Source organism: Crocodylus porosus, unplaced genomic scaffold, assembly GCF_001723895.1.
Source record: "Crocodylus porosus isolate Cpor-Errol unplaced genomic scaffold, CroPor_comp1, whole genome shotgun sequence".
NCBI lineage: Eukaryota > Metazoa > Chordata > Crocodylia > Crocodylidae > Crocodylus > Crocodylus porosus.
Genome location: NW_017728949.1, coordinates 21,271,035 through 21,292,775, shown reverse-complemented (window position 1 = coordinate 21,292,775; position 21,741 = coordinate 21,271,035). Strand labels below are relative to the sequence as shown.

General features: G+C 38.4%; 1 protein-coding gene across 2 annotated transcripts in view; it reads right to left on the bottom strand.

The window, feature by feature from the left end:
- Positions 1-504: 504 nt before the first annotated feature.
- Positions 505-21,741, bottom strand: part of FAM126B (family with sequence similarity 126 member B) — a 55,596-nt gene continuing 34,359 nt past the window's right edge. The window contains exons 10-12 of one of the 2 annotated variants that reach the window (XM_019554123.1): positions 16,567-16,726; positions 15,374-15,457; positions 505-8,626 (exon numbers count right to left, since the gene is read on the bottom strand). In XM_019554123.1, coding sequence (XP_019409668.1) covers positions 8,022-8,626; positions 15,374-15,457; positions 16,567-16,726 — 849 coding nt within the window. In that variant the 3' untranslated portion in view covers positions 505-8,021. The remainder of the gene's footprint in view (positions 8,627-15,373; positions 15,458-16,566; positions 16,727-21,741) is intronic. The other variant, XM_019554122.1, reaches the window with a different exon arrangement.

Here is a 21,741-nt window from a genome sequence, read left to right as displayed (position 1 = left end):
GACTTCATAATAAACTACCAGGCAAAAACCCAAGCGCCCCGCCCGCGCTAGTTCTCGTACCAGGTCTAACCAAAAACACCGGGGGGGGGATCAAACTACTAATTGAGGTGGCGGCACCGGCGCGCGGCCGCTATAGGGAAGGCGGCCCAAGCTCCTCGAGCCAGACGGGGCCTTCCTGAGCGCCGGACAGCACCCGCCCGACTATGCAGGTTTTTGGCTCGCAGCCGCTGGCGGCCTGCAAGGTGGGGCACGGGACATTGATGAGAGCGGCCCCACAGGGCGAGGCTGGGAGAAAGGAGGGACTGAACTGGGAAACGGGATAGGGGTTCTTACGGCCTGGGGGTGGGGGCGAATTCTCATAGAACGGGTTCCTTCAGCTCTGTCCGCATAGAAATGCTGCTTCCCTCCCACGTACGTGGTTCTAAAATTCAAGGTAAGCACAAAAGGGCTGTGACTGTGCCCCACACCTGTCCCTGAATACCACTGATAAGACACATACTTTTTTCCAGAAACAGCACAATATTTATTTCACATCATATATCTGTGTGTATGTATATTTTCTGCATTGCAGATTGCTTTAAATTTTATACATCCTTATTTACAGTGATTTAAAATATTTATTTTTCATCTCTGGCAGATATTTACAAAAAGTCAACAGTAACTACATTTCACATTTCAACAACAGTCAACAGCATTAACCAGTTTCAGTAAGACAGTTAAGATAATGGCTTACATGCACCAATAATATGATCTTCAATACGTGCCATCTTCAACTCTGCAAGATTTCCCCCTCCCTCTTGTCCCAGTTTAAAGGACAGCATCACACAGCAGAGACTGTGTTTATGATGCAGCCAGTTTGTTTAGTCTTTCACCAGTACTGTATCCTGAATGTTTGCAGGTTCATATCAACATGCAGAGTCCTGCTGGTAAAATGGGAGTTTATCTAATTATTCAGGTCCTTTTGCCAAACATTTGTCCATAAAAATAGGTTACTTGCTGCCTATTCACTTTCTGTGACAGAGATAAAATTACATCAATGCAAAATAGTAAAAGTCCTCAGAAACCTTCATTCTGAGAAACAAACCTGGTATGACAGAAAAAGTAAGAAAAAAAAATCTTTAAATCCTTACAGAATGTTTCATTTTCCTAGTTAAACTGATTGCAAATCTTGTATTGTTACAAGGACAGTAAGAATCAAAAGATTCACTCTAACGTAGAAGAATTACAAATTTTAAAAAACACAGCATGGGGTACTTCAGTGTATTTTTCATAACAAACAAAATCTACCAATAGTAAATCCAAAATGTTTTAAGAGTGTGACTGAATCATTCAAAATCTTTATTAGCTTATTTCCTGGATTCTGTAACTAATTAAATTACTCTTACAGTTTTACTTAATTATGTGGTTTCTTTCCATAAGTCACTAGTAGTATTACCCTTCCCCAAAAGTATGCACTCTGTAAGAAAACAGCAAAGTTATATTTTAAAATAACAGTTGAATACACACACGACACACACTTTGACCACTAACAAACAATCCATGAATACTTTGCAAAGTAGCTTATCCTGAGTGATTGCCAACTCGTACTTACTAAAGGTATGAGTCGTGTAGTTACTAGTAATCATTTTTTCTTATGAAAAATGCAAATTAGTGCAGGCATGTGAATTGTCTGAACTGAGAAAAAAATTCAGCAACTTTTTTTCTGTCACTTTCAAATCTTTTTATGATAGCAAAAAGAAAATTTAGCTCGCTTTGAAGACATTGCTTTATTGACATCAATTTCTCTGTTTTGTATTCATTTTTAGAATAGGATCCACTATCTTGGCTTACTGGCAGGTATTCCTAAACTCAAGTCATCCCAGTTACAAACACAGTACAACTATTTGTCTTGTTTGTAGGCATTTCAGTAATTAAACAATTTCTGCATGGAATTTTTCTGGACATAATCTTTTGGAAGGTCAGAATTTTAATTTTCTGTGATAGAAGCATTCAGTCAGAATAAAAAGGTTTTCTGTGCAAAGCTATTCACTTCTTACTGACTATAAGGCAATAAATAGCATCTTATGCCAAAATAACAAATGGGACAAAGTCAATTTTTATCATGCTAAGGAACTTAAAACCCTAGATTCTAGCTTAGAATGTGTCAGAATCTGAAAATTATTGTATGTCTGTTTTCATCAATATTCCTCACAGGTGTAGAAAATTAATTCTTTAGATGAGAGGGAAAAATTATTGAAGAATGGACCCTTTTTCAGACACTTTTGGTCCTTGAGCAGTATTTTTTGTGAAGTAAACTGATGCCCACAGTAAAAATAGAATTCACTTTTCTAGACCGTGAGAAAATACACATATCATGAAACAAAGAAACATGCCATTAATTCTAAAACTAAAAGAAATGGTTAGCCTGGGAGAGGCTGCACACATGAACTTAAATTTCTCCTCCACACATTGTATCTGAGGATTTTTGTTTCTGATACCTGGGGATGACTACAGAATTAACAGAATCTATTCTAATTGCAAGCATCAACCCTTACCCAACTCTCAGGTATGTTTTATTTGTAGGTGGCTATAGCCACCTCTTTTCTTCCTGTTCTATATTTTGCAAGCTAATATTAAGTAGAGTTGCATTAAAATATATATTAAAATGTAAGCAATGGCCATATGAAAATAAATACGTATGCCAACTTCACAAAACATGTTCTTTTCACCAACTAGTAATGAATCAATTTGCCCCACAGCTCTTCATTTTCTTCCATCATTGTGTAAAAACCATACAATTTGGGGCTTCAGATGATCAAGCGTTATAGTAATTTTGAAAAAAATGGATTAATATATTTATATTACAGCCACAAAAATATGAAAATAAAACTTTAGTGTAGTATAAAAACCCATGACTATCCAAGAACTGTAGGGAAACGGAATAAACTAGGATAATCAAGGGCAATTAAGGCCCAGCTCCTACAAACAAATGTTACATTTAAATACTGAAAAAAATATTACATGTGGTATGGTCTGGTATACATTGAATACATAATCCATTTGCAGCAAATATGTGCTTTTATTATACAAGCTTGGAATGAACTGGCATAAATTACTCTTAATTTTGTCCCTTGAGTTTTGCAGCCATCCTTAACTCATGGAATAAAAATGCACATTCACTATCCACACAGACTACTTTGATAGCATCAATGGATACAACAATAATATACAAGTAATGCACTTAACACCATGATAAATGTATTAAGGTAACAATGTCTTTGGCAATGATAGATTGTAACAATTTAGGTTTGGATTATTACATTTTAAGAACATTAAGAATATCTTTGTTCTGTGTACAGCGCATATATATTTAGCTCATATTCTATTTATAGATTTCCATTCTGTGGGTACAGTAATTTATAAAGCTTATTTCAAGTCTGCTTCTTTTCTTGAGAAGCTATTATTAGTTTCTACCTGATCTGCAGAGTCTTTTGGTTTACTATTGGATTCTTTATTTCTTTTTAATCCAACTAAAATGATCATCAGTCTATTTATCAGAATTGTTTTCAGGTTGATTCATCACAAAATAAAAAAAACCTGAAAACATGAAAAGCAGACAGCCACTGGTTTATCTGAAAGGACAAAAAGAAGTTTATGCTGTTGGTATAAACATGGCCATAGTAGTGTAAAATAACCTGCTCCAAAATGAAATCTTCATAATATAATTTTCATAAACCTTTAATCCACTATGTATTGAAGAAACTTTCCTTGAGCTATATTTTTCAATTAAATACTAATATTCAAAATGTAAAGCAAATCACATAGTAAAGACACAAAGGGGTGGAAAATAGGTTACCCTCACTATGCAGTAGCTTTGCCACTATACAGTCATGAGTCTTACCCCTTAATCTTACATTTGTATTTACACAGAGTATACACACAATTGAGGCAATTGATTGTCAACACGTGACAAATATATGCATCTACCCACACACAAATAAACCTCACATGGTGAGAAAAAACCCTGCCCCAGTAAATTCTACTATTCACAAAAATAGTGCACATAAAATACTTTATCAGAAAACAATATTATTCTCACTATTCTGATGTCAAAGCAGGTGATTTTAAGTACTTTAAAGCTAGCAAGAACAACATGAGAATCTAGGTTGGAAACAACAGATTTAAGTATCTGTAACTTCTGTATGCAAAATAGCTGATATGACACATCCTTGCCATGACCTCATAATTACTATTACAGTATGGAACTTCAAGCTTCACACTGCTAAAAAGCTTTTTAAAAATCATATCAGAAAGAATATTCAAAAATTGTATTTGTGATGTACAATAAGGTCCAACATTGCAACACACTGAAAACTAAAAGAAGGGACAATACAGAAAGTTAATCTTCATGTTGCACATTCAGTTTAACCACCATTACCCGTCACTGCTGCCTGCAGTAGAAAAAGGTCTCACAGTTCAACCAAAATGCTACTTAGAATAAATACCTAGAAAGGTTGATCAAAGCTTTAATTAGCAAGCCAGTAATTTTGTAGTTTTTAAATTATAAAGCCCCAGGAAAATTGGTTACAAAATGGCAGCATATTATTGTAATGTGGTAAAAACAGTATATAGTTATACTAGAAATCAAGGGATAATACATTTATCCTTATTTATATGTATATATACACACCTGCATACAGTACCCACTGTTCCTCACCCAAGAGCTATGTGCACACATACTTAGATGAGAAGGTGAATGTAGCATTCGGTTTTCTGACTCTCTCTTGTATGCATGCGGCAGCTGTATTGAAATATAACAGGGGTCTAAAACTAGTCCATGATGTTACATACCAAATGCACCATAATACCAGGACAGTTAGGTATCAAGAGATTTAAGTTTAAGCATCTCTCACAATCATTAGAAAGTTCTTTTAACATAGTTTTGTATTTAATCTATCACTAGCATGTAACATATCCTTCAAAGTCAGTTAATTCTTTCAGTTTGTAGCCCAAAAATAGCCATTTCCATTACTGCCACAGTACTAGTATGTTTCACTACACGCTTGAATCCCCTTGGTATAGACTGACACATTTTAGGGCGTTAATGATATGCTCAACTGACATGACACCATGACACATTATTATAACTAACTCCTTCATGATTGTTAATGGATTAATTATTCTGTAAGAAAGATGTTGATCAGGTGCTGTCCGACTCAGAAAGCACCTGAAGGGTCCTTGGGAAAGATTATACTGTATTGTGTCAGTATACTATAAGGAATTGGGAAGCTAACCAAAACAGGAGTAGACGTCTCAAAAACTTGAGAAAGTAAGGTTTATATATACACAGAAAGCAGACTAACAAAAGATTTGATTTTTAAGATGCACCAAAAGACATACCACCAGAAAGATTACCAAACACAAAGCTGTTTTTTGTACACCTAAGATTTTAAACAATTCAGATCTGAGCACCCAAAATTTACTCCCCATCTGAAAGCACAGGACTGTTTACTTTTGCTGAACATATTTAATTTCATTTTGTACAAGAAATGGATTATGATGTGAAAACTTTTCTTAACTTTATGGCTTGATGCAAATTTTTAAAAGAGAGTTATAAACCCATTAGGTGAGAGCTTTTAATGGTCAAGGGAGAACCTAAAAGCAGTGCTACCAAACAAATGGAAATGTTTTGTTTATAACTACACAACAAAAATATGTTACAATTCTTCCAAGCTCAGCTGATAAGTCTGACTTGTAGTCCTGCCCCAAAAACCTAACATAACAATAACTTGGTCCTTATCACTTTTCAGTTATGGCTATTTATCTTTACTAATACTCCCTTTTCTGTTTTTCATCTGTTCAAAATGCACCATTTTTACTCTTTAAATAAAAACAGCAAAGCTTCTGCACAACTATAGTTGTGGCACTGCCTCCACTGCTAGTGCTCTAGAAAATGAACTGACACCAGGGTCAATCTCTTGCTACACAGCAGTTTTAGGATTTTTCATAGTAGACATTCCTGAGGCTGGTGTTACCCAGGTGCTCTACCTCATGGTTACTCCCAATTTTGTCTTTGTTCTATTTATGCTCACAAGTGATATTTAAATGCTAATTGCAATCATTAAAAAAAGAAAAAAGGCTTTTTATTTTCTCTTTGCCAATTACTGGTTTATTCTCATCTCAATCTTTCCTCTCTGAATGCAAATTATTAAGATTAATAATAGATTAGTAAGATTAACGGACCACCTGGCCATTTAGCCCATCAGCCGCAAAGACTCCTTCCTCTAATTGTTTAAATAAAGAGGGTAAAGTTGCTTTGAAGAAAATACTAATTGAAATGAGGGCTGACATGCAAAGAAAATCAGCAGTTACATTTAAAAGAAAGCATTAAATAAGTTTTTATACTACACTACAATGTTACTTTATAGCTGAGAAGTCTTTACAACTTTAATATAACCTGTTATTTTTAACTACCTGTGTATATTCTTTCACAGTGAAAATGATGAAGCCAAAGTGCCCATACCCCAAAAGATTGCAATTGTCTACTTTTCTATCAGTTAGTAACCTACACCCTTCCAGGCAATAATACAAACAGAGAAAAAAAGGTTAAATTCTTTCTTTTTTCTCTGCAAAAGCAAACTAGAGACAGACAAAGATATGGGGAACATTTTCCTTTGTGATCAAAAGTGTACTTTTAAACAGTGCTCTATAACTTAAGTACCGAACGCTCCCCATACACCAAACACATACAAGAATTGGCTCAATGGCATGAGTTCTGAGTTTTCTAGCGGATGGGCTGCTCCACGCCACTAAGTTATGGAATTGTATTTACAAAATGCAATGGGTTATAAATACCAAGGCAGTGAAGTGTGATCCTTCTGGGAGAAAAGGACTGTCAGTAACCCCTTTGTACAAACAATGCTTCCAGAAAAGTGTTTCACATTGAAGCTTCAGTGTTTCAGCAAACCATCATCTCTGTCTCTGGTACAGCTCCTTGGAAAATGATCTGTCTGAAATATAAGTTTCAAAATCTATACTGTGACTGAATTTAGGGACACCCTATCTAGAAAGCAGCTGAGAGGTTCTCTCCAGTACACTAAAAAAAATCAGCCTGAGGAAGCCCTCTCTTTACCTGAAGATACACTTAATTCAGTGATCGTTAACTCACAAAAATAGGACCAGAACTAGTTTATTATTCCTGGGAAAGTGTGCACCCCTCCAACTTCAGAACTACTTTAAGGATATAGTCTTTCTAAATTGTAGCCTATCACAATGACCCTGTGTCCTGGAGGGAAGACATGTAACATTAAACATGGCTACAACGCCATTAAAAGTGCACTGTAACCTACATCAGCTCACAGTCCTCTCTGTCTGAGTGGGCAACAACTTGGTAATATGCACATCTCATTTTCTGAATGTTTAGTATTTTAGGGGTAAGAGTACAGATCCGAGAAGAGAAGAACTACCCTCATTTTAATGAGAAAGTGCAGTAGACAGCCAGGAGCAATGATGACTATCCCCTCCCCCAGAATTGATTGCACAAACTCAGAGAGGTCCAAAGTCATATTAGAATCTCTGAGGCACTCCTGGTTCTGAGAAAGAAAAAGTCACGATCCAGTAGTCTTTGCAGTAATGTAGACTGAGAAAACTAACCCGTTTCTATTTCATGACAAAAGCCAAAGCATCATCTCATAGGGATCACATTCACCATTTCTGCTGACATCTCCAGTCTCACAGTGTTGAAATGGGACTGATCAGCCTACGATGGATTGCACATCACCCAAGGAGAAAGGAAGGCATAGGAAAAGGCATACAGTACATTCTATACTGCTTCACAACCATGTTTACAAGGGGCAGGGACTGGGGAAGAGGAGAGATTTATTGCTTTTTCAGTACAAAATACAGTATAATATCTAAACCAATTCAAACAAGATCACAACAGTCAGTATTTTCACACCGTGGGATGAAGGTTCTTCTTTTGCTCAAGGATGAATTTTATGTGGGTTAAAGGGAAAGATGGAGGATTTGGAGGGGAATCAAAGCTACACCTGGGATATCAGCTGCATATTGAAACTTGGAGATCGAGACTGCTTGGTCAGGGGAGCTCCTGGGGTAAGGAGATCTTTACCATCCCCAGCTTGGCCTAGCCGATCTTCCTGTAGGCTGATAGTTGAAAATCGATTGGCATTGCCAACTGCTAGATTAGTAATATCCTCAGTACCAACCCCAACACTGGAGCCTGCTTGACTGCCATTCACATAGTCAAAGGATTTACTGGAGGAAGTACTGGCGGTCCGGATCAAGTTCAAACTACTGGCTTTTGGCACCACCTGCCCAGCTGGCAGGCTCAGGTGTTTCTTAGTAGGTGTCATCTCAATTCCATCTGCACTTAGGTCAGTTGCCTGGTGCAGGTACTGCTTCCGAATTACTGAATCTCGAGGGCTCTCACTGGATTTAGTGGTAGAAGATGTTTCTTTGTCTTTAGCAGAACGCCCACTTGCTGATTTTCTTAAGCTGCTCCTCTGGGATGTAGACAATAAAGGTTTGGTCCCAACTGGCTGGCTGCTAAGGGAAGCACCTGATGAAAATCCTTCATCAGCATCATTGAGGTTCATGGATTCCTCCCTTCCATTTACACTCTCCACATCTATAAAACCCAAAAACAAACAAATCAGACCCAGAAACTGAGCAGTCAAGTCACATGAAGCAGCAAAATGTGCACACACAAGAAGGTGAATTGTGTTTGCTGAGCCAAAGGTTTTTCCACTTGTTACTAAGGATGATTTTTTGCTACCAATAAGCTTCCTGTTTTATACACTAAATGGTAAAATTTGCAAGTACTGAAATTAATTGGTGCCTCTACTGATTTGCCTCTCATTTGCACTGTTTTTTGTCCTTGAAGAGTTACTTCTAACTTACACCTGCACATAGGAAAAAATTGGGTTCAGTCATTCTTGGTTCTAGCCACAAGCCCCAGTCTTCTCTCACACTTGTATAAATATTACTTCTGCTTACTAATCTAAGCAGAAAATTACATCCTCCATTAGTCAGACTAATCAACTTTTTATCTAGCTAAATGATTTGTTACAATATTTTATCATCATCCTCTTTAAAACTAATCAACTCTGCCATTCTAGGGAGAGATAATCATCAGCATCTAAATAAAACTTTGCTTTATTATACGAATGCACTAGCCAATTGTTTAAGAGGCCTCTACAGCTCCTTCACTCAGCCTTTCAACTTAAGTTTCTACTTTTTAATCTGGATTTACAGCAGAATTTCAAGAGGTTCTGAATACATGCAGTTCCTCTTGGAATCTGTTTGCTTTTGTAAGAGCTCAGGAACCTTCAGGATCAGATTAGACCCCTTGTTATAGCTCATCTTTTAACACTGCTATAAATGTGGTAGATTTCTACTGGTGATGCTAGCTGAGACCTTGAATTTAGCAACTAAAAACTTTTCACTGGAGATAAATCTGACTCCTAATTATCCCTCCCCCAAATTCCTACCTTCCCTTCTACTCACAGCAGTTGAATTACATGCAGCTGGATTCCATTTTATTTAAACTAAAATATCTATGTAGCTTTAGATTATATAAGATTAAACTGAAAAAAGATTTCAGGCTTCCAAACAGAAGGTCCCAAGGTTGAACAGAAACCTATAATTTTAGTCCACAAATGGGAAACCAATTTGTAGGTGACTTTGTCTTTAATCTCATGGGAAGCACCCTGGTATATATTTTTGAAAGGTGGAAATATAAAACCTAATTGAGAATGTACTTGGTGAGTCACCTTTAGAAAGGGCTGCTTTAATAGACTGCAACAGCAGATGAGCTCTGTTAGTGCGCAGGCTACAAACACTTTTGGAAGCCCCTTTTAGTCCCTGGTTCACATTTTGTTGCATTTTCTCTGTTGCTAAGCATATAGATGTATTTATTTTAGTCCTTGTTTTCAGTCCTATAAAGTGTCTAGGGATGTTAAAAAAACAACAACAAACAAAATCTCACTGTTCCAACTGCAATTTTGAGACCCAGGGAAATTCACAAATTGTTTTCCCATCACAAATATGAAAAAATAAAATTAATTATTTAACTTAAAAGTCTGATCTGAACATTCTAAATTTCAAGAACTGGAACTTTTGCTTATGTTCCTTTTCATTCAAAAAATACTACTTTCAAGAGTAGGGAAAAGCCAAAAGTTTCACCCTAGTTCCAAAAGTGAGTTCTTCAAGTTGTAAGAATTTCAAATTTCCTTTTAATAGCCTAAATAATGATTGATTGTTTCTTACAAAAAGTGCACGTAACAGCTTCAATTGCTGTTATTCAAATAACAGTTTGTTAAATTTAGTTTGCCACCAGTCAAACAGGTAGTATGAAGTGCCTTCCCTGAATGAAGGAGGAAAGCACACCTTTAATGATATTAAAATATACAAGAGACATATGTCTGTTCTTCCATGTAAACTGTTGTCAGTGCACCGACAACAAATGGGTTAAAAGTAGTACGTGAACATACAAGCTTGTCTTCTGATAGCCACTTTTTAGCTCTTGACGTTGCTTCAATATGAAAAAAAAAGTCTGGCTCGATTCTGCTCACATTCAGAAGCAGAAGTTTCAGAACTGGGTTATTTTCCTGTCCTTTTCCCTTTAGGAAAAAATAAATAAAATAAAACCTTTTCTTTGAACTTAACATCGCTTATTATTCAGCCTACAAGATATCAGCAGTCCCTACCAGTTTGGGCATTCTCTAACCCAGGGGTGTCAAATTTATTTAACCCAATGAGCCAGATGAGGGTCACTAGGTCCGTCTGCAGGCTAGATTGGGACCACACGCTGAAGCAAGCATGCAAGGCTGGTCCAGCAGGTTGCTGCATAAAAGTGTGTGTGCCCTTTGCTCATCCCTCGTGTTGCATGCAGTGCACACAGCCAATTCAGCTCTGTACACTGCATGCAGCATTTGCCAGCCCTAGTACCACAGGCACTGCATACAGCACAGAGACTGCATACAGCACACAGTCCAGGGCCCGTGTCGCCCGCGGTGCCTTACTCGATTGACCCAGCACACTTGCTCCAGGGCCTGGCAGGATTGGGTCCAAGGCTTATCAGTACTCACCAGAGCATATGCGCAGAGCCAGTCTGGCAGGACACCACATGCGGCACACACCCTGCTGACCCCATGTACTGCATATATAGTAATTCCTAGAGCAGGACCAAAGCATGCTACATGCAGCATAGGGTTGGGCACAGGGCATAAACTGCATGCCACATCCTACTGGACAGGTTTTGCAGATTGGCTCAAGTGCAGCCCAATCCAGACCAGCCCAGGAGCCAATGCTCAGGTTCAGGCCAATGCAAGCATGAGTGCTGCATGCAGCATGTGCCCCAGACCAATTCCCTGTGCTGTGTATACTGCCAGGTCCAGCCTACTGGCCAAACCAGCACTGCAAGCCACAAGTGTCGTACAGGGTCAGTTGGAGACTCATGGGTTGGATCATATTTAATACCCCCAGTCTAACCTAAGGCTATTCTGAGAGCAGTGTAATGCTGGTCTGCTTCATTGTGTAATGTCTCAAATATTTAATTAAGATCCCCAAAACAGAAGGAGTTCCTCAATGTTGCAGTTTTAACCCTGTATGGTAGGGGAGAGGGTAGAAATCAACCTTAGGATAAAACAGACATTTTAAAAACATTACGAAATATTTTCTATTCATCAGAATGAAGACCAGTGTACTTATTGCAACTTCTGGAATAATTATTTAAAATCCTTTTTTTGTTTTGTTTTATCTCACTATCTAAAAGGACTTGCTTCAAAATGTGTCTTTTCTTGTGTTCATACAAATATTTCTCTACGTTCAACAATGAGACATCATATGAACAACCCACCACCACCAACATACAATTCTCAAAAGGTGCTAGTAACAGACGATAGCATTATAACATCCTAAAAGCAAAAGCACCTTTTTCACCAGAACCAGCATTTACATTCTTTTATACTCTGCATGCAAAGCTGGATGAAAGTGCATTTTGCTAGGAGCAGCACCAGCTTAACACCTCCCCTCTCAACTCTTCCTTATTCAAATATATAAAATGCAACTTGCAAGGAGACATCCAAGCAATGGAGTGGAACACTTCAGTGCTTCCTCAGTTTTTAAACTGACATTCAAAGAGAGCGTAAGTAAAAGATCAGAGCTGCTAGGGGCTCATCCTACTCAAGATAAATGACAGGAAATCTGTGAGAGCAAAGCAGAAAGACCAGACGCACAGAATTTATTTATCCGTTCAATTCAGAGAGGAGACTGAGAGGCTTGGTGCAAGCTTTTGGATGCTGCAACTACGCACAGGCGTGGGCAGCTCAGCGGTGCTCAAGAACGAAGAAAACAGAGAAGACATCATGCAAGAGAATCTCTCACTGGTAAGATCCCTGGTATTCTGGAAAGTTCTCACTGTAGTTAAGTCATTCAAACATACATAGTTATCATAATGCTCGATATTTTTCTTTTAAACACTGCTCTCACAAACAAGGAAAGGGGGAATGCAGTTTCACTGTCTACCTCCCTAATCTGGAACACAGGACTCAGGAAAACTGGTGGTTTTCAACAAACCATTAACAGAATCAAGAAGCATTCCTTTTTCTTAGCAGTCTTACTGATCAAATCCTTGTAAGTGTTGTGATACATAAACTAAAGAAAATGAATAGTCAGTCGCATAGTTCTTCCCTTCAGGATTTGCAATATTTTTCTGTAGGAATTAGTGATTCTAAGTAACATGATTTTCTTTGTTGTACAAGTCAATACAAAGTATATCCTGCAGCAGTATTTTAAGAACAGTAGTACCACCATACTGGGATAGAAGAGTGGCCCATGTAGTCCAGTATCCTGTCTCTGAAAAACTGTCACTGACAAGCAGACCTGTCTCTAATCATGTCAAGCATTAGAGGGAGAGTATATGAACAGAGCATGTCTAAAGTAATCTATCCCCTGTCATACCTTCCTTGGCATCAACCATCAATGGTTTAGCAATGTCAGAGGATACATCCCTGACTATTCTATGTAACAGTTTCCTCCCTGAATTTTTCTAATCTATTTTGAACCTGGTTATACTTATCTGCCTCTACAACCTCCTGTGGCCACAAGTTCCACAAGTTAACTATATGTAAAAAATATACATCCTCTGGATCATCTTAAAACCGTCTCCTGATAATTTTAGTGAATGCCTTGTTTTTTCTTTTTAATTCTGGAACCTAGAGTTAACAGTTTCTTATTCACTTTATCCATACCCTTCTAGACTTCTATCACAAGTTATTTCCTCTCTGAATTGGCTTTTCCTTCAGCATTATCTACAACCTACTACACACACCTATAGCTGCTGTCACTACCAACTGACAAGAGAACACACCCCTCTGAGAGAACACTAAGTTTCTTCCTGGAAACAGGCAGAATAATTTACAAATTGGATCAAAAAGGGATTCTTAACCTTTTTCAAAAGACATTTAATTCAGTTTACCCTTACCAAAATTAGATACATCACATTTGAAAGGAAATACTAAGATTCACTAAAAAAGATCTTTTCCACCATGCTATTGTTAGATAAGGCAATGCCACTTAAAATGAAAGCATTTGCAAATCCAAACTTCTTGCAAAATCAGCATCAGTAAATTACCAAGGTAATAAACAGACCATAAAAATGACGAATTTAATTTTTCAATTTCAAACCTAAATTAGCTCCCTGGCCCCCTTCCATCCCAAAACATTACTGAGTGGCAGAGTTCAGTCCAATTTGTTCAAAACAAATCATTATCAGCTTTCTATATTTAGAAATCAATTCACACATTGTTCACTTCCTTATCCAGGTAAATATGTGGGATGACCAAGGAACAGGTCACATAATACCAATATTTTAAAATAACTCAAGTGTAAGAAAGGAATATCTACATCTTTTCGCAACCACTGTTTTTAAAAAAGTTCTCTGCAAAGCTGAGGACTTCTCCATATCCTTCAGTTCATGCACATGCAATGTTCAATCCCAGGAGTAAAACCAATCTGAACAAACAGAGTAAGGATAGGATAGGGCTCTTATTTACTGAGCATGCTCAAATTCACTATGCACCAAGGAGGAGATGCTAGAACTACAACTGAAGAACTTCATGCTTTTGTATGCATCTTAGCTTCCATAGCTCTTGCTTATTATACACATAGATTAAAAAGTGATATGCTTTTACCATGAAATACATCAAATTAAGAATCTCAGATTTTTATTTGCACAAGGACATCTCTGAAATTTGTACAGTCTGAAAATATTCTCCATCTTGGACAAATTGTGACTTTTATAAGATGTTGAAAATGGCAAAGGAATGTTCGCATAGCAAAGGAAATCTACATTACAGAAACAAATTAAGAAGATCAGGAGATCTTGAGAGTATCTTTTCAGCTAAATGCACAAGAAACTAAGCATACCTTCATCATCATCATCATCATCAAGAGAAACTGTAAATCAAATTCACTGGACCAAAGCATACTTTTTTAATAAAGATGACAAGTTCGTAGATTCACTAAAATAAAATTAATCTCTATCAGTCAACCCACAAAATACTACTAACACGTGGCTGCAAAGGCAACTGTTCCAAAGCCCTACAGCATACACCAAGACAGCCTGAGAAGGAAAACTCATTGTTTTAAAGTGGCTTGAAATGAAACATCATTCCATTATGAAAACTTCTCCAATTGCTCTGTCAGTCTATTCATGCAGGCTAGCAACAAGATTGAGAGACCTCAGTTAAAAGCATCTTGAGGAATAAATAAAAAAATCTGCCAGTGCAGAAGATTGGGAATCAGTCTTAGATAAAACCACCTTATAATTATGGCAGGATATTAGAAAATTTGAGAAATATTCTCTCATCAATATAAAGCTGTTACCAAATTCTTTTGTGCCCTAAACTGATTCTAGTTTCTTGACTAGCTTTTGCTCATTTGGTGCATTTTTTCCTCCTAATTATTAGAGTAAACATGCTCAGTAACAGGAATATCCAAGCAATCTCAAAGCACTCAGCTACAGCTCTTGCCTTTTCTTTAGCCATGCCAAGCTATCTTTCACTGCACAGAGATGCAAGCCCCAGGCCAGCCCACATGATAACAAAAGGTAGTACCTGACCTGGTGTTAGGTATATAGGGGATGCGTGTATTGCAAATAGAAGCTAATACACCCTGGGATAGTGGAAACACACACTAGTATGGAAAGAAGTTCTGCTTGGGGATAGGGAGCCAGGATCCTCCTCCAGCAACTGCCTCACTGACTTCTGCCTCCTCATCTCTGTCCTACCCTCTGTTGTGGCTGCTGCCAAGGTGGACTCCGGTAAGCCATGCTCAGGGGTCCTGCGCACCAGCACCTCCCCCTCTTGCTCACGTTTGATCCCTAGGTCTGTGGAGCCGTGTTGGATCGGGGAGCCAGGAATGCTTGAGTCAGCCTCGTTTGAGAAGTCAAAGCCATCTGGGATTCAACATATAACATTTTAGTGCTTTTCTATTCCTTTCTAAGCAACCAACCCAGGCAGGAAAAGAGAGAAGGTTTACGCGGACATGGAATAAACATACACTATCCACACTCAGTTACAGTTGTGTGTACACCCATAGGAAGGGACAGATGAGCTATACTGTACTGACAGACTGACAGATGCATAGAATGACACTGCAATAAGAACAGACATGACTAACAATCTGCAAAATGGTAACACCTGCTCTTTGGCCTAGACAGCTTGACTTGACTAGAAGACGAGATTATGAATCATCTCACTATTTGATCTGTAATGGATTACAGAGGAAAGCCTAATCTTTGTTTTCAAACTCTTGTCCCTCTTTTGCAGTTTCTTTTTAAGTAATTTCTACCATTTATGGTAGAGCCATTTATGCAGCCTTTTTAGTTCAAATGTTTTACACATGAAAGTACACAAAGCTTTGTAACCCTGACAGGCTTCAAAAACAAAATTTTGCCATCATACTGAAGATGCTTACTCATCTATTCAAGTTAAAATTACCACCATATCTATTTTTCCTCCTTTCATAGTTAAGTACTATTCTTAGGTACCTAGTTATCCACCAAAATAAATAAATAAAATTCCTTAACTAGCTCTACATAATTTATGGCGTGTTCCTTCACGCACTAATAGGAAATGATCTGACTTAAAAATCACTCAACTACATCTCCGACGGACTTCAGTGGGAACAGGGGATGCTCAGTAGCTTTGAAGGAGTCAGGCTACTTGCTCTAATTACTGATATGAGGCAATATAGTTAGTAAGCTGAGTGTGGGAGAGGTAGCAAAAAAACTCCTGAATACTAATTCCACAGCTATGCTATGCAACACAGAAAAGTTACTAAACCTCTCCCAGTTTCTTGTTTTACTTACCTACCTCCCAGAGTCCTATCTATATATTTAAAGTTCACATCCATGCAGTGTTCTGAAAATGTAAAGCACTACACTATTTTTTTAAAATAATTAAATAAAACTGTTTTGCCAACATTCAAACTAGAAGCCAGTTCATAAACAATGGGGATGAAAACAGTATGCTGCACAATTCACTGTGCAAAGAGATGACTCACCTTCTCTCCTCCAGCGATGGCGGCGGATTGAAGCTGTTGTAATGGCAGTCCGAGAGATTCTTGGTACTGTGGGAGTGACCTCCACTTTCAACACCTTCTGGCCTTCCTGCGATGCATCAGGGGCATCAAAGGGCAATGAGTTCTTCATGGCATTTGCAACCTAAAACAACAGTAAAAGGCTGTACAAATTTATCATCCTTTATTGTACTAAAGGGGGATGCCAGTTTTTGTGCCAAATTAAAAGATTGGGTAGGGGAGACCATAAAGACTGCTGCATGGCAGTGTGATGTATTCTTGCCAGATGTGGCAAGGACTTCAAGGCTCATCATTTGAAAACAAAATGTTGGGCTCAATGGAAATCTGGTGTTTTAAGGAAGGCTTGAGGCTTCCCATTCCTCTTTTATATCACCATCAAAGAAATGCGTCACAATCCATGTTGATGGAAACAGTGAAAGTACTATGCCCAGCAACAAATAAAAACATGCTAGTTTCACAAAGGTGCTGCGATTAATTTTCAGTCTTCTGCTACCCCTTTCTTTTGAGAAAAAAAAATCCTACAAGGTTTTAGCATAAGTCTGACTAGCAAGGTGCTTCAAATCATTAAGATAAAATTTCCTTTATAATTTAAAGCATTTTCACTTACTGTAAAATCTTTAATTTTCTAGTTTTGAGAATTAAAATACTTTATAAACAGAAAAAAATTATAAAATAGGCATTAGATACTTCCAGATTAAAATTCCAATTAAAAAAAAAACCAGAAAGATGGCTATTCTAACAGTCACCTGCTAATTCAGTTTAGGATATGAAACAATTCCACCACCACCCTGCAACACACACAAACTCAATCAGTATGCTCTGTGGCACATGCAACGCCACCAGTAATAGAAAAGTCAAAATTGCAATCTGGTTTGCAACTTTCACAATAAAGTGATGAAAACTGAACCTGCCTTCATCTTCTTAAGCAGGAACGCTCAACCCACTTGGCCCACAGAGCCATGTTAGCCAACCTGCAGGGCTCCCCCATGGCTCCAAACATTTGGCAATGAGTGACTGGTGGCAACATTAACTGCCACTTCCCTACTGCCAAATTCTTAGACCCTTGGGGAGCCCTGTGGGCAGACAGCATGACCCTGCAGATTAGACTGGGTGTGGGGCCAGGGTGGTAACCCAATGGACCAGAGCCACCCATTATCCAGCCCGCAGGGCCAAATGTTGAGCACCCCTGTAATGGACCTTTGCAGCATTAACAGTAATATAAAACACTACAAAATATTCTGAACTTGTACAATAAACTCCAAGGAGTTTATTGTACAAACACATTCTCTGACAATGGTACGGGGAAGCACCAGAAGGCAGCTAGAAGGGACACGGGGGGAATGGACAGTATGTCACAGCTGCCTGCTGCCGACTGGGGCTATATCAGACCTTTCCAGACTGGACGTGGCCTGCAGGCTATAAGCTGCCAACCTCTGTTCCAATTCAATCCCCTAATCAAGGCAGGATCATTCCTCCCCCACCCCCTGCACCCTTCCTCTCCATCTGTCTACACCATCCAAGACAAGCATTTGTCCAACTTGCTCAAAAAAAAACCTGCCAAGGATGATGCAGATTCTATAACCTCTCTAGGTAGCCTGTTTCAATATTACTACAGTATCATACAAATGTTACAATTACAGCATAAGAGCTGAAGCATGTTCTCAAGCAGCAGCTCCCCTTCCTTGTTAAAACAACTAAAGTACATTTATCCACACCCAGAAACCATCCTTCATAGCAACAGATGCTATGGTGGGTGGGACAAGCTTTCCCTGCCAATAAAATCCATAACATTAAGTCAATGATTTAACAAAAATTGGAGATGCAGAAACACAAGTATGTTAAACACTAAAGTCTGCTTTAAGTAGGATGTGCTAGACAGATACAGACATGGTCTGTATTCACACAGACTATTTGGCTACTCAGGCCAAAGACAAGTAAACCTTAGTAAAATAAGTTAAAATTGGAGAACACAGTAAGAACACCCCAGTTAGTTCAAATAAAATAAAGGTCAACAAGATAAAAAGGCATTATCCTCTGATGTTCATAGTGCTTAAATAAAGACACTAATGTATGCTGTAGAATTGCCCAAGTCAGGCACATGTGGAAAGAAGTGGAACCCCTCCATTTTCAAATTTTCTATCTGACATAGTGTTAGAAATGCACAGCTTGCATCTGATAAGAAAGAAACACTGCCAAGGACTTTTTCCCTTGCCCAGCCTTGCCACAGCCCTTCTTATACTAAATCACAGACTCTCCCCCAGCTTCTCCCTAGCCTTTCTCATGCAGATTACAGAAGCTGGAATTCAACAGACTGTGTCCTTGAAAAGGGGGGGGGGGGATTTCAACTCTTGGTGACCTATAGTGCTCTCTGAGCATGCTCAATTAGCTGATGCATATTTACCTCTCCGCCCTGCATACTTAAGTAGTTAATTATAATATACATGCGATGGATGTAGTGATGTAACCACATGTATGTTTGTATGAAACAGAAATGAGCTGTAAGAGTTCCTGTTTCTGCACACGTGCCCAGGAGGAAAAAGATAAATACAGCCTGCAAAATTCCTTAGTGGGTTCGGAGTAATCCAAGTTTTTGACTCTGCTCTGACCCTATTTGCAAATACACCTTTTGTGCTGCTAAATGACTGTGTGTCTGAGATTCTTTGTGAGCCTCCAAGAAACAAACCGCAATTTTTTGCATTAATAGTATGAGTTTTCAGATATTCTTAGCACCACCTTGAACACTCTTCATAAGACTCTGCTCCTCTCTCAACACATTTCATTTAGCTTCCTGTAGTTCAGCAATGCTCCCAGCCTCACACCAATTTGTGAGATATTCAAACAAATATGCTTACAGGCCTCCCTTTCCTGAAGCTCTTGCATTCAACCTCAGCCTGCTCATATTAAAGTCCCTCAAATACTCAGTTCTACACAGAGGGCTGGACACAAGCATGAGCACACCAGGTGGCCGCCCAGGGCCCAGATAGAAAAGGGGCCCGAAAATGGTAATTTTTATTATCATCATCAACATTATCTCTGGCAAAGGGGGGTCTGATACTAAAAGTTCACCCAGGGACACCAAAAGCCTGGTTACAGTGCTGTCTACACAGAGCACATTTAATACTGAAAATAAAGAATAATATCCAGGAAGCCTCTCTGAAAGAACAGGGGGTGGAAATTATGGAACCCTGTAATTGTGGAAGACTACAGGCACCTTCAACCACACATATTAAAAACCTGAGAAGGTGCTGAAGGGGAGAAATCCTAGAAGAAAATAAATTTAATCCACGAGAAAAACAAAGGCATGCTAAGGAAACACCATGCAGCACTCGCAGGCCTTCCCAGAAACAAAACATATAATTTAAAATGATGACGCCTCTCATCTATCTCATCCAACTGCCTTGTTAGCATGCTATCATATCAGGCACATCAAGGCCAATGAGCACTGAAAGGTCTCAAAATACATCAGGGAGGTAGTAACGTTTTAAGTTGCAAGCTCTGGTTACACAGCACAAGTGACAAAGCAGAACAAGCTGCAGGCCAGAAAAGTCTAGCCTTCCCATCAGGAGTACAGGCTCTGGCAAAGTTAGACAGATAAAAAAGCACATTCATCACCACAGTGGCACTGGGTCAACTCTTTAATCCAGAGAGGCTGAACAAGGATATTGCGTCTTTTCAATGAACCACCCACTACAGAAGCCCTCAGGGTTTTCTCTGCCATGAAACTTCCATATCACATTTGTTTAGAAACTTAGATTTTCTTGCATGATTTCTATCTTTCTAACTTCCCCCTATCCCTGCCCCAACGTACAGTGTTTGAGAAGTGCTGAGGATAGCTAGCCCAGAACAGAACTTCTACCCTTGAGTTATTTCTTATATTAATGATGCTACAATTTCAGCAACTTTTTTCTGTTTGGAAGAGTATGCAAATAGAGAAACCTGTGTAAAGAGAAGCACTGATCCACTGTGTAGCCAAAGTTTTCTAATAAGAACTAAAACTACTGTGGGTTGTAATATTTTTTTCACATTAATGATGGTCATTCCCAACTATACAAATGCCCTAATACAGATGTCTAAAAATATTTGCTTGTGGCCTTCCTCCTTTTAAAAATCAGGGGATTCGTGATGAAGATCATGTGTGAAACCACATAGCGAGCACTTGATTTAATGCTAACAATTGCTTTAAATGTTATTTTTTAAACATTATTTTATCTTTCTGCTAGATTGCATGTGGCTTCTGGAAAAAAAAACAAACCAGAAAACAATTAGATGACAACACTCTGCTAGTTATAGAGTCAAAGGGGACAACTGCTTTAATATATAGCAGGGCTAGGGACATCTATTCCATCCTACGTAGAACTAAACCAACCTTTTTGAACAATCTAAATGCTTTTTGAAAGGAAAAGGAGGAGTGTCCTGAAGTGTAATTTAATAAGTTCAAAGAGGCACATATGTCTGGAGGTCAGAAAATCATTGGAAAATCATGGTTAAAACAAGGCTGTAACAATCAGTTTTATACTCAAAAGGAGTTATCTTCTAAAAGAAAGGGGCGGGGGGCAGGAAGACAACCTTTTGTTAAATCTGCATCTTTATTTTAACAGTGTACAATGATTTACAACCAGGAGCTAATATTTCATTTTCAATAACTATTATTCTATTAAATTCAAATACAGATCCACCCATGTGCTTCATCATATTGTCGCAAATTCTCACTTCCTCAGGTTCAATATTTCATTAAAAAAATTCCAGTCTAATGGTGCAATGAGTCATGTCCTAAAGGAAATCAGTATTGTAAGAATTCACTGGGTAAGATGCATTTAAAAATACTTAATTCACAAAAAGCATCCAGCTAAATGTTCTAACCAAAATCAATTCATCACACTAACAGACTTACTGAGATGTGAGGAATTCATCTCTGGATTGCCAAGAGAAAGAAGTTCCTACTGTAGAAGTAATTGGCTTACTTGACTAGAAAAACAGACAAAGACCAGACGTGCTGATACTGCCTAATTCAAATGTTCTGAGATAAGGAATCCGCATTCCTGCATTCCTTGGGTTATCTTGATATCTTGCCCTGTGCATTCCTGCATGCCTTGGGATAGCCCTATGCATAGACAGTTGTTTAAGTAAACTTTCTAAGTT